This window comes from Tasmannia lanceolata, unplaced genomic scaffold (assembly GCF_043159265.1).
Source record: "Tasmannia lanceolata isolate RefF3 unplaced genomic scaffold, GAP_Taslan_0.1 ptg000018l, whole genome shotgun sequence".
In the NCBI taxonomy this organism is placed as follows: domain Eukaryota; kingdom Viridiplantae; phylum Streptophyta; class Magnoliopsida; order Canellales; family Winteraceae; genus Tasmannia; species Tasmannia lanceolata.
Genome location: NW_027518695.1, coordinates 50,772,605 through 50,785,568, shown reverse-complemented (window position 1 = coordinate 50,785,568; position 12,964 = coordinate 50,772,605). Strand labels below are relative to the sequence as shown.

Genomic DNA, 12,964 nt, shown 5'->3' with positions numbered 1-12,964 from the left:
CGCTTCATAAAGAAGCCATGTCAAACTTCATAAAATGAGAGATTACTCCGTTTCCCACCCAAAACACTTTTTGTTTTTGTTTTTTTTTTTCTAAATAGAAAATTCACTTTTCTTTTAGAAACAAAAGATAGTGTGTCATTACTAAAAATAAATATTAACGATATTATTAATAATAAATAAAAAGGATGAACTTCTCAGATTCGGATGTTAGACGGATCAGATATACCATTTACCAGATTCGCATCCGCTAAGAGCCGGATATCTCATAAACGGATTCGGATAATATCCATTTGAAACGGATTCGGATAATATTCGCTTTAAATGGATTCGGATGCGGACGATTATTGAATTTTCGAATATCCGTTTACACCCCTAGTTAGCATTATGTTGTTTTGATAACACCCACTTTTTTATTTATAAACTCATAAATTGTCACATGTTGTTTTGATAACTACAATTGTAATTAGGGGGCGCGGTATTTGAGCTCGAGCTCAGAAATTCTATCTAAGGTAGAGTTTTTATATAGGGCATCTCCCATGTTGTTTGACTCATCCAAGCCATTCATTCCATAGAAGCTGACATAGATAGGTTGTTCCTAAGAAACCATCTCCATAGGATCCTCCTAACCGTTCGATCTGTAGAGGCACAAAATGGACCATACTGTGGACGTCCATTTTAAACCTCCACAAATCAACGCTTACCATGATCCTATGAATATGATTTCTTACGTACACCCTATCTATATTAGGTCCTATACAATCAATATCTAACATAACCCAAACAACATAAGCAGCCACCCTATTTCAAAACTCTACTTCAGAAATTCTACCTGAGCTTGAGCTCAGAAACCATTTACTACTGTAAATTATTCCCTAAATATTTGAATTGATATTGGCACCTATTTTCTATTTTCAAAAGGGAAATGTTATCAACACTACTGTATTTTGATGAGGGCACTCCTCACTTTATTAAAAGTACGTTATGGTCCACACCATAGGATGATCCAAACCGTCCATTCGATGGGCCACAGTCTAAATAGGGTGTGCCCCAAAAATTATTTCCATAGGTTGATCCCAACCATCTGATCATTATAGTAGTCCTGATAACATTTCCCTTTCATAATTATAAAGTTTCTGTTTTCATTCTATAAAATTAGGTTTGTCACAAATTATACCCTAGAATAAAATTATTTCATTACCAGAGAAGATGATTTTATTCTAAAAAATTAAAATAATAATTCTCAGAAATGAGTTAAGAAACATGATTATGATTCTAGAAAGAATTCCAAAGAATAAAAAATGATTCTGATTTCAAGAATGGGAATCAATAGGATGGTTAAAGAATGCAACCTCAAACCCGCCTTTCCCGTTTCTCTTTTAGCCTGATTTTCTAGTTGAAAAAAAAAAAAAAACTGATCCCATTCTCTTTATCTATGCTTGTCACGCCCCAACCTGAAGGCGCGACGGGCGTCACAAGCCTGCAAAGTGGAATTTTACAAGCACACGAGGCTAACATAGTCACAAAATTTGTTTTCCAACAAACTTCAAACAGAATCATCCAATTAAATAAAGTTTCCATAATCTTCGAATAAGCGGGAGCATTACTACTTAGAGCAACTAAAACTTCTCCAAAGACAATTAATTAACTATCAAAGTCACCACTCTCCATCCCAACTTGAAGTTTAAGCCATTACAATTCTTCTACATTGTCCAAAGCAAATAAACTAGTCGGGCACCCTCCATGATCCCACGGAAAATCAGAATTCGGGATATGAAAAATCATAGAAAAACACGAGTGAACTCAAAAGCCAGTAAGCAATATAGCACAGCCCTAATTGGGTCTAAGCATTAAAGAACAAAGAGTTAAAACACGTTATTCGAATAAAACATGATAAGGAATAACTAGGCATATGTTCAGAATCCACATATTCATCAAAACTATCAAACAAAATATATTAGATATAGGCATGTACAAAACTGATAATCTCATGAGCATCGGTTGTAGATCACAACACGGAATCAACTATTGTTAAGCTGCTAGCTCAGGGTATCAAAGTGCCACAACAACAATTGCTATTAAGCCAAGAGCTCGAGGGGGTACCGATATACGAAAAATAACAACTACCATTATGTCAGAAGCTCAGATTGAACCGGTTTCTCAGAATACAAGTCGACAGGGCTAACGTACTGAACCCTTTCCATGAATGTATTAGATTGTTAGCCTTAGCCCACTAAAACCAAGCAAGAGCTGGGCCTTCTAAATGAAAGGAGGAAATGGTTAAGAGTTGTTCATCAGGTGTGCTGTAATAATGGAAGAATTGCTTGATCTTGAAAGACCAGCCGATCGGATCTGTACCGTCGAACTTCGGTACATCCATTCGAATGAATTTACTATAGTTGGATTGAATCGGCACAATAACATCTTCCGAATTACCAGAGGAATGATCATCAACATTGGTACGCTGGAAAGAAGCAGGTTGGGAACGAACCTGAAGTTGTTTGATCATAGCAACTACTTCCTCATGTTGTTGAGATTGGATTTGCCGTAATTCATTGAGTTGTTGTTGACGAAGCTTGAATTATTCATCGATTTTTTATTGGGTGCGTGTATTTTCCGCCATTACTGTAAAATCGAAAAAAAGAAGAAGAATAGACTCAATGAAAGCACCAATGATACGACCCTTGAGGGTACACTCAGAACAGATATTAGAAAGGAAGAAGAAGACGAAGGGAAATCAAGATTTCAGAAGAAGAATTTAGAAAAGAGGAGGGAAAAATACTTCTTTATTCATCATCTCTTGTCAGGGGTTGTTACTATGTATTTATAGATTCACTTCAACAGTTTTACAGCCGGCAATTCTTCCTAACAAACTAATATTCCCTTTCTCTGAATGCTAAAAGACATGTTTTACCTGTTTCTTCACTTACTGACTTTTCGTTGATTCTCTAAGTCATGACTACTTACTAACATAGTCCTTCATCCAGTCAGGCTTTTGCTTCAATCTAGATCTTCTAATGTTATCCTTCTGTTCAGCTTGATCCTCTAAGAATTCCTCATTCTGCTTATCTTCTCCTCTCTCTGTACTCTGTTCTTGTTCTGATGCTAACTCCTGTTGGATGCTATCAGCAACAGAATCAGTACAAAAAAAGAAAAAAAACTGTATAAGGTAAGCAAAAATGGGTGATAAATAGGGGATAAATGGGTGGAAACATATCTGGAGTGCATAAAAACAACCCAGATGTCTCATAAATAAGGACATAACTCAGCACAAACAGAGCAAAAAAGATAATCAAATTATGCAAATGATGGTATAAACGACCGTTCCACCACAAGAATCTTGTTAATGTTCGCTGATATTTTCATGCCTATCATTACACAACAGAGAGGAATGCTAGACTGACGGGAGCCCTTGCAAAAATGATACAAATGCTAGACTGGCCACACGTCACTCTAATCTGGAAAGGTCTATATAAATGTTAAATGAACTACAGTGATGTGTGGCCCATTTCATCTCATGTTTGCAAGGGCTAGTCCAGCATTCCTCTACACAAGAATCTTTATGGTCACAGGTTGGTCCCTAAAACCTTTTGAGTGTGCGCCTGCGCGTGCGTGTGTGTGTGTCAGAGAGAGAGAGAGAGAGAGAGAGAGATTAGAACTGGTAGGATCGCTATATCAAATACAAACCATCAAAGATAACATCAACCATAAAAAGCAAAAGACTCTAGCAACTAAATTAAATGAAAGAGGTACTTTCAAAACTCTAGATTTTTTTTTCTTTCACTGGAATTTATCTAAGAACCCGGGGCGGCACCTTACATTTTGTTAATAATGAAAGAATAGTTACAAGAGTAACAATAGCAACATAATAAAGAACAAATAAAAAAGCAAGTTCGGTCCATAAAACTTAGATGGGAAAAACTAAATAAAAAATCTAAACAAACTTCGTGTGATCTACGAGCCACCTTGGATTTATGTACCACTGTATCCATCAGATCTTCAAACGGAAACTCAATTGATACGTTGACGTTTAGGTGTCACCGAGTGAAGTTGTGGCATCGAATGAACCTGGCTTTGATCTTCATTGCCATGAACATCACGATCAACAGCGTGTTGCTCTGCAAAGATGTCAAAGAGGTCGCCGTCTGATGGAAGACTGAAGATTTCTTGGTTGTAAACAGAATAGTCTTCTTCTCCATTGCTTATGGCCATAAGAACGTCTTCCTCGAGCTCGTTGCACATCCCAGTTGACGATTGATAAGAAATAGGTTCATGCGCCATGCTCTCCATGAAGGGGTCACTGGATTCATTAGCATTATACGTAGAACACCCCTCTTCAATATCATGTACAAGATTACCAGTAGAATCATCACTTGATGGCACACTTGGTTCAAATGTTGGCGGTTCACTTGGTACGAGTGTCTTTGCGATCCCATTGTAGCCATTGGTGAATCCTAGGTCGTTCACATTTTCAACGACCATCAGGTTAGGTTGCACTTGCTCAAGATTGTCTTTGACAGCTACTTGCTCAACTTCTATCGGTTGAGATTTTGCAGGTTTGTTTGCACCTCTGAAACTCTTATAAACCTTACATAGAACATAATCATCCAGCTGAAAAATAAAAGAGAGTTATAGTTAGTAGAAAAAAGATAATATCATAAAAATAACAAATTAAAGAAAAAAGATAATATAAGGCATAAAAATAACAAATTAAAAATATCAATCTACAGCACAAACTAAACAAAATATAGCGGGGCAAAGTTAGAAAGATGGATTAAAAACGTGTTTAATACGTTGTTTTAAAAGTTTTCCTCAACATAAAAAATGATTTTTTTGGTGCACTAGTTCTAATTGAAATTAATATTAAACAACAAACCTACAAAAAACAATGCCGTTTAAAATGAAGTTTTGCAAACTATTATCATGTATGAGATTAATGAAGATTCTAACCTAACAATATTCTTGTTCTATAATAGAAAATATTGTTTCTTTTACATACCATTCATGCTGCTGCCGGGATGATTCTCTCTTCTTCGTCATTTCTGGGATTGTATACTCTTGCATAAGCCAACTGGTCTTAATCCCCTTTGGTGGTTTTCCTCTAAATTAAGCCAGTGATTGCTTCTTCCCAAATACCATTCCTTCATTTGTAACATCCGTATTTTCTTTCGTAGCTTTCCAGAAACCATGTCCGGCTGTACGATCTGGACAATCCCCTCCCTCATACTTCCGTTTTCTGGGCGTGAAGAAGTATCATTCATTCTCCACACAAGGCTCATACATCTCTGTTAATCAATAAAAATGGCATTAATCAATAACAATATTAAAAATAAAAGAGCATTGATAAATTCACCCCCTACATTTCAGTGCATAGTTTTCTTTTAATCTTTTAACTTCAAACCATATTCTAACAACTTTCTATTCCCTTTCCACCTCCAGCTACCAATCCCTGTAACTAACATCTATACGTCTCTTTCCAAAAATAGAAGAAAAGTAAAAAAATTGTTTTACGATCCTTTTTATTTCGAAAGAAACCAAGCCTTAAAGAAAGATTTTATTAGTTTCCTTTAGGTAAACAAAATTTATGTATCTAAAATTTGTTTTAGGCCTATTTTAAGTTAAGATTTCCATTCCACTTCCCCTTTATTACTACAATACTTTACACTCCGTTTCTTTCACCTAAAATGGCCCTCAAACAAATTTTAGGTGTCTAAAATTTGTTTTAGTTACATTTTATGTTGAAAGAAAAGTAGTCTTAAAGAAACATTTTCCTTATTTTTTCTTTTTCATTTTTAATACATATTTCAAAGTACGTTTCTTAATTTTGACACTAAATACGCGTATGTCCATTTTATCAGAAAATAACACAGCCTTAAAAGATTTCCATTACTCTTCTCTATTTTTAATACAATACCTAGGCTCCAAGTAAAATGACCCTAAAATTTGTTTTACATACATCAGCTAAAGAAAGATTTTCATTAGTTTCTCTACCTAAAATTTTCCTAAAATAAATTTTATTTGCATCGATTGTATCTGGAAAGAAATTGTAGCTTGAAAGAAAGATTTTCATCAGTTTTCCTAAGTAAAATATTCGCTTAAAAAAAAAAACTAATTTTAGACATGTAAAATTAGTTTTACAGTGCGAAAGAAACGTAGCCTCAAAGAAATTAAGATTTCAGTAGTTTCTCTTCTCAATTTTTAATACAATAGCTGCTCCTTAAAATCACACTAAAATAATTAGACACATAAAATTTTGTTTACGTCCAATTTATCTTCAAAGAAACATAGCGTTAAATAAACATTTCCATTCCACGCCCATACGTAGAATTTAGTTTCACTGTAACAAATTTTATGCATGGATTTTAAAAGATGAAAGAAAGATTGCCATTAGTTTTTGTACCTGTGGGACCCAGTCCGGGAGGGCGTCCCCCCACGGCCCACGCGAGCAGCGCGTGCCCGGCTTTGAGAGTCGCTCCTTTCTTATTTGTTGATAATAGATGAAAATCACCTTTTCAGTGAACTTAAGGCTAAAAAGGCAATCCAAATTTCACGCAAAAGGGATGACCAGAGTCGCCACCTAGGTAAGGGAACTAGCACCCATTAGTGACACCGCATAATCTGCGATCCCAGAAAGTCCAGATCCGTTACTTGGTTACGAGAATGGAAGGTGTTAGGCATCATTCTCGCCCAGTAAACCGGTCTTCAATTTCAAAGTTTAACTCACCAAAATTTCTTTAGAGAAGCTTGTTTAAACTCTACAATATAAACTACGGGACATACAACCTTAATAATCTAATCTCAATGTGGTTCCTAGATGCATCATTTGAACACCTTGATTTATTTAATTCAATTTTGATGAGATCTACGTGACAGGCAATCTAATAATCTAATTTTGATGAAACCTAAATAATTTATTGGAATGAACTACTTTATTTGAATTAAGGTATAAAATAATTAGAAAAGTGAATTCTAGAAATAAACCTAAAACCCTACTGGTGTGTGTAGGGTCGATCTGAACTTGGAAGGCCATCCAAGCTGCCTACATACCCAAGCGATCAAGATCGACGTAGTTCGATGGCGCTAATCTAAGCTACATACGCCTAATGTGCCTAGGACCACTAATTTAGACTCGATCCATTGGACTCGACTGGTGATTAAACCTTACAGAAGGATGATTGAATTATATTCAAATTGGATGTGATTTTGAGGACTCCATCTAAGATGCTATTCCTACATGTCCTATGCTAATGCAAGTAAGTCCTAGACTAATGCAATGCGACTAGGCATGCCTTAAGGAGGAAGATGGGCTATCTAGTGAAAGTTACTCTAGGGTTCAATTGACGTTGGGTACAACTGACTGAGGCTTGTGTGACTCCTAACTTCTAGGACTCCCTATGACCCAAGATTCACTAAGACTTAAGACTCTCTAATGCTTAGGTTTCCCTATGGATCTAAGGATTTTTAGGGTTTTGTGTTTTTTGATTTTTATTTTTAATGTTTGTCCCTTTTGAAAAGGGGGTTTTGGCTCAGCAGGTTTCCGTCCGTCGTCGCCTAAACCTTAGAGAAATTCCAAAATCGACAAAGGTCTTGAAAACCAAATGAAATATCGAAGACAAAGGAAAGAAATTCCGAACGCATGAAACTTTGAAGGAAAACTCCAAACAAAAGGAAATTCCAAAATGAGAGGAAACCCCGAACCCCATGGAAACTCGAAAGCGAAGAGAAGGAAGAAGGGTAAGGGGTGGCTCAAGAAACATTCTATCATCGCCTTGACTAGGGAGGAAGTTCCTGACAATCGATGGGAAGACCAAACGCTGGCGACAATTCCAAACTCTGACGAAAGTTTCGCAGACAAGGAGAGGCTCCAGAAATCAGAAATGAAATCCGGATATCGACACAAAACTCGAGGGGAGAGGAGAAAAGGGGAAGAGGGGCTCTAAGTATTCATGAGACCACCACAAAAGAACTCCAATCATGATGGCAAGCTAAGTGACCTCTACTCTTTGGTTTCTGAATGTTTTCGAAACTTTTGGGGTTATATTACTCTAAAACCTGGCCGGGATTAAATTCCTCATTGAAATCCTATGCCCGAAATGGAAAACGGACTACTCGGCCATTATGACTGTTGATCTGAAGCCTATAACAATACCAATGGATTTAAAGACAAATGCAAGCCAAAAAAGTCACTTCAGGAACCACAAGCACGCAAGTCACAAGGAACACCACAGATCAATGACCATGTTCTTTCACCCTGTGAAGACCTCAGAACTTGGAGAATCAAATTGGCAGGAAGTTCCCAAGAAAATCTGGCCAAAGCGCTCACAAAGAGCCCATCTCACCCTTTCAAAATTAGTTGATTATGTAATTCAGAAGTATTGATCATTTTGTTCTAGGCTTAGTGCTTGACGCTCATATATGAAGAGCCTAGGTTCCCCTTGTCGCTTGTTCCAAGTTAGAGTTGGTTTGTGATCTTATTGTATCATCTTTTCCTATATCTAATAAATCGGTAGGGATCCCCGTTAAACCCCAGCTTACCCATCGAAAAATAAAAAAAATGTTCTATCACCCTGTGACCAATCATAAAAAATTAACTACAAAGCTTACTGTGAGCTGTCTCTAAAACTGTTGTATAACTGTGTAACTGCAAAATCTTTTGTATTACACATTAATTTTAAAGATTGCAACACAAGAAGTAAATAGGTGCTTACAGGTCTCGGCTCTATTTTTACAGCTCTCCAGCTCCCTGTCTGTGTTCTCGCTCTCTTTCTCTCTGCTCTACCTCACTACTCTGTTTTCCTTTTTTTTTCTAGCTTTGGACAGCAACCTTGGACAGCAGATCCCCCTTCGGATAGCAGCTCCCCTCTCCCTCCACTCTGTTTTTTTGTGAGCAGAAGCTCCACCTCTCTCCTTCACTCTGTTTTTCGTGAACAACAGATCCCACTCTGTTTTTTCTTCACAAACAAAGAAGAGGAAGAAGAAGCATCCTCTACTGAAAACGAGAGAATCAGTAGGTGGGCTTGGTGACAAGGGGGTGAAAATGGAAGGTTGCCCGAAGTAAAAATGAGGAGGAATAAAAGAAGGAAATGATATACTTGCGCCTCGTTTCCCTGTTTACGAGCCTTATCCTTTCAATAAAGGCAAGAGTTAAGGCGTTTAGCCCCCCCAATCCTGGCCATGGGATGTCTGCCACTCCCATCAATTTAATATGTGAGAAAAAGTTAGGGTGTAGACACTCCCCTATCCTGATAATTCACCCCCTGTTCATATTCTTTTTAATCTTGGGAAGTGATATCTGCACCGCCATACTTTGACAATTGCACCATTTAAGCTTGTCTTTTCTTTGATTTTGTCTAGACCTGTTAAGAAGTAGACCTGGCAAGAATTGACCCATACCCACGGGTCGACCCGGCCCGCCCGTAATTTCCGGGTTCGGGTCAACATTTTGTGACCCGTTTCTAGGTTGACCCGCGGGTCAACCAGGCCCGTCAAAACTGGGCGGGTCCGGGTGGACCCGTGGGTGCCGATAGAGAAGTGTTATTTTGCCATTTTTTCAGTAGTCTTCATATTTTCAAGCATTTTTCTGGTAGCTTTTTCGGTATATAGAAGCACCTTCTTTCGGTATTTTTTTCTGTAGTTTTACTTATTTGAACCATTTTTCCCGTAATTTCTCTCCAAACTTAGCACTTCCCCAAAATTATTCTCCAAAACTTATTATTGCTAGCCATCTTTGCAGAAAGGTACTTCTCCAATCCTTTGCAGTTTGCACCATGTCAATGAATAAGACAAATCTGAAAAAAAAAATCAACATAAATGGCTATCATCACATGATCACATGCAATTGCAAAGGATGGGTGCGAAGTACCCTTTGGAGAATGTGGCTAGCAAACCCCTATAAAAACAACAAAAATCTAGATAAAACAGAAAAAACAAAAATTCATTAAAAAAACTGGGTGACCCACGGGCCGCGCGGGCCGACTCGGCCCGTACAGCCCGGGTACGACTCTAAGCTTAGTGACCCGTAAAATTTTCAGGGGTCATTTTGACCCGGCCCGGCCCGCCCGTTTGCCAGGTCTATCAAGAAGTGATCCGGACCCGCGGGTGGACCCGGCCCGCCCGTATTTTCCCTGTCTGGGTCATTCATTTGTGACCCGTTTGAAAACGACCCACGGGTCCACCCCGGCCCGTAAAAACTGGGCCGGTCCGGGTTGACCCACGGGTGCCCGTAGAGAAGAAGTGAAACAACGGTTTTGTCCTTTTCTAGTAGTTTTCATATTTTGATATATTTTTTTCATAGTTTTTTTAGTAATATTTCTATAGAGGTACCTTCTTTTGGTATTTTTTTCCGTAGTTTTTCTAATTTGAAGCTCTTTTACCGTAATTTTGTTCCTAGCACCTTACCCTCATGATTATTATTGCTAGCCACCTATGCAGAAAAGTACTTCCACCATCCTTTGCAGTTTGCACCTGCAAAAAAGTCAACATAAATGGCTATCATCACATGATCACATGCAATTGAAAATGATGGGCGTGAAGTAGCCTTTGGTGAAGGTGGCTAGCAAATCTCTATAAAAACAACAAAAATGTGCACCTGGCCCATACGGATGGGGTTCGGGTCAACCAATTAATGACCCGTAAATTTCCGGGTCATTTTTTACCCGGTTCCGTACGGGTCAGGTGAAACACGGCCCACCCCACCCGTTTGCCAGGTCTAATTTTGTCCCAATAAGATTTGATACCTCTCTCTATTCCAAAAAAAAATATGGGTTAGTGCACATCTCCAGATATGGTGTGCCGGTAGGCGTCGGAACTCGGGGAGAGGAGTGCCAATATCAAAACCTAGGGTAACTTTACAAGTTTATCAAATTTTACAAAAATGGAGGAGAAGGTCGGGGCGACTAAACAATGGTAACTACTGAGAGCCTAGGATTTTTCTAGGCTTTGAAAAGGCCTTAGGGAATGGAAATTTTCCAAAACCTTCGGGTCCATTCAACACTTAAAGCTTTGTTTTACGAGAATTTCGTAATTTGACTCGATTCTTCTTTTAGAGCTTTGCAAAATGGGAGTGTCTACAGTACCTAAAATATACTATGTAGACATGTAAATTCAGTTTTCGTAAAGAAAGATTTTCATTAGTTTCTATTTGCCCAAAAAAACAAATTTCAATCTTTGGAAGGAAGATATTAGTTTCTCTAGCCCTAAAATAAATTTTATATATGTAAAATTTGTTTCAGGTACTCTTAAAAAAGATTTTCATTAGTTTCTCAAGCCTTAAAAAGAATTTCAATTAGCTTCTCTTCTGCCCAAAAACAATTGGAAGAAATATTTCCATTAGTTTCTCTACCACCCAAAAACAATGGGAAGAAATGTTTCCTTTAGTTTCTCTAGGTCGTAAAACAAGTTTTATACATGTAAAATTGATTTTATGTAGCCTAACAACGATTTCCATTAGTTTATCTTCTCTATTTTAACTATTTCATTAGATTCGATATAGTTATCTATTTTTAATACTAACCATCAAAACTAGAAAGTCAAACTATACAAAAGAATACGCAAACAAAAGAGATAAGAGTAAATAATAAGAAGTATTACATACCTGTGAGAACGTTAGGGCTGAAATCATAAAGATTTACTTCTCTGATTGGATTGAAAAGAAGGAAGAGACCAAGATTCTTCTTTCTAAGATAATGAGAAAATAGTTCATGATCACGAGGCCTAAACCTGTAACAAGGAAGAATATCGTAAACTGGTACAATTGGTACGATTTCACTTTTTTTTTTGATGGGTAAGTTGGGGTTAGGCAGACCCCTACTAGATATATTTATAAAAATGCAAAAGATACATCATGAGGAAAAGGGGCAACCCCAACACATGCGAAGGGGAACACAAACAAAACCAACAAAACAGAAATAACCCTAAAGGAGCAACACTGAATCATCAGGAAGAAAGCAATAAGAGGCTACAACAAAAACCAGAGAAGAAACAAAAAACAATAGCCCACACTAGCCAATAAAATCACAAAAGGCTCTCCCTCAGATGGGAATCAACCCCATCCAATCCTTAGAGGGGACTTGGATAAAGTGGGTAAGATGCAAGAAGGAGATGGGCGTAGGAGGAGAGCATGTGACTTTCCTTTTTTTCTTTGAACTTCTTGCTATTTGCCATCCTTGTCATCTTCATCCAAATTTACCGAGTTAGACTTGGAATTCATTGAAGAAGAATGTTCCCCAATCGAAGTCACCAAATTGAGAGCAGGATGTTCTCTATCTGATCTAGAATTACTGCTAATTCTGAACTTATTACCTTCCTTGTTGGATAGAGCTGAAAATTTATTGCTAATGGACGGGCTCTGATGGGGTACGAAAAACAGCAACTAATGAGCTGTCGACACGTGGCCCCGGAAGGGCCCACCACGAAATCAACACCTGCCCAGGGGTAATCCGGTAATTACCTGAGAGTAGGTAAACCTAAACCCACAGAAGGGCCGACACCTGTCCTGGGGTAGGTAATCCAACCACCCCAGGCCTCCCTCTATAAAAGGCCTCTCAAGGCTCAAAGTAAAGGGTAATAACTTCTAAGCCACCACTCTTAAAATTTGGCTCTACACTCCTGCTCGTACTGACTCAAGTGCCAAAGGGCCCGTCCGGAGCAACGACTCCGGGTTGGTCTTCTGACCTCGTTTGCTCTTGTGCAGGGCTCAGCTCCTTCACTTCAGCTCCTCGGGTCCTCCAGCCCAGCTCTTACGTCACTGCCGTATCTGTTACCGATTTTAGGCTTAACAGATTGGCGCCATTCGTGGGACTCTGAACTAAAAGTTGTTCGAATCCCCTATACAAAATGACAGGGCGGAAGAGTGCTCGGGTACCAACTGCACGAACTACCCGAGTATGGATCCCGTCCCGGAGGTTGGTCTCACAAGGGTGTGTGTTTTTATGATGATAGCGCCTTTGTCCATTAGATTTGAATATGG

General features: G+C 38.3%; 1 protein-coding gene across 3 annotated transcripts; it reads right to left on the bottom strand.

The window, feature by feature from the left end:
- Window positions 1–1,791: 1,791 nt before the first annotated feature.
- LOC143851739 (uncharacterized) lies at window positions 1,792–9,066 on the bottom strand. Of its 3 annotated transcripts, none has more exons than XM_077361229.1 (4): window positions 8,706–9,066; window positions 4,997–5,282; window positions 3,963–4,608; window positions 1,792–3,119 (listed from the first exon to the last, which is right to left on the bottom strand). In XM_077361229.1, the coding sequence occupies exons 2-3, from the start codon at window positions 4,997–4,999 to the stop codon at window positions 4,009–4,011; spliced, it is 603 nt and encodes a 200-aa protein (XP_077217344.1). In that variant the 5' UTR covers window positions 5,000–5,282; window positions 8,706–9,066; the 3' UTR covers window positions 1,792–3,119; window positions 3,963–4,008. The 3 variants fall into 3 exon arrangements, with proteins under 3 accessions (XP_077217344.1, XP_077217345.1, XP_077217343.1); XM_077361230.1 differs by lacking the exon at window positions 1,792–3,119 and adding an exon at window positions 6,398–6,574 and having other exon boundaries at window positions 3,751–4,608; XM_077361228.1 differs by lacking the exon at window positions 1,792–3,119 and having other exon boundaries at window positions 3,751–4,608.
- Window positions 9,067–12,964: the final 3,898 nt, after the last annotated feature.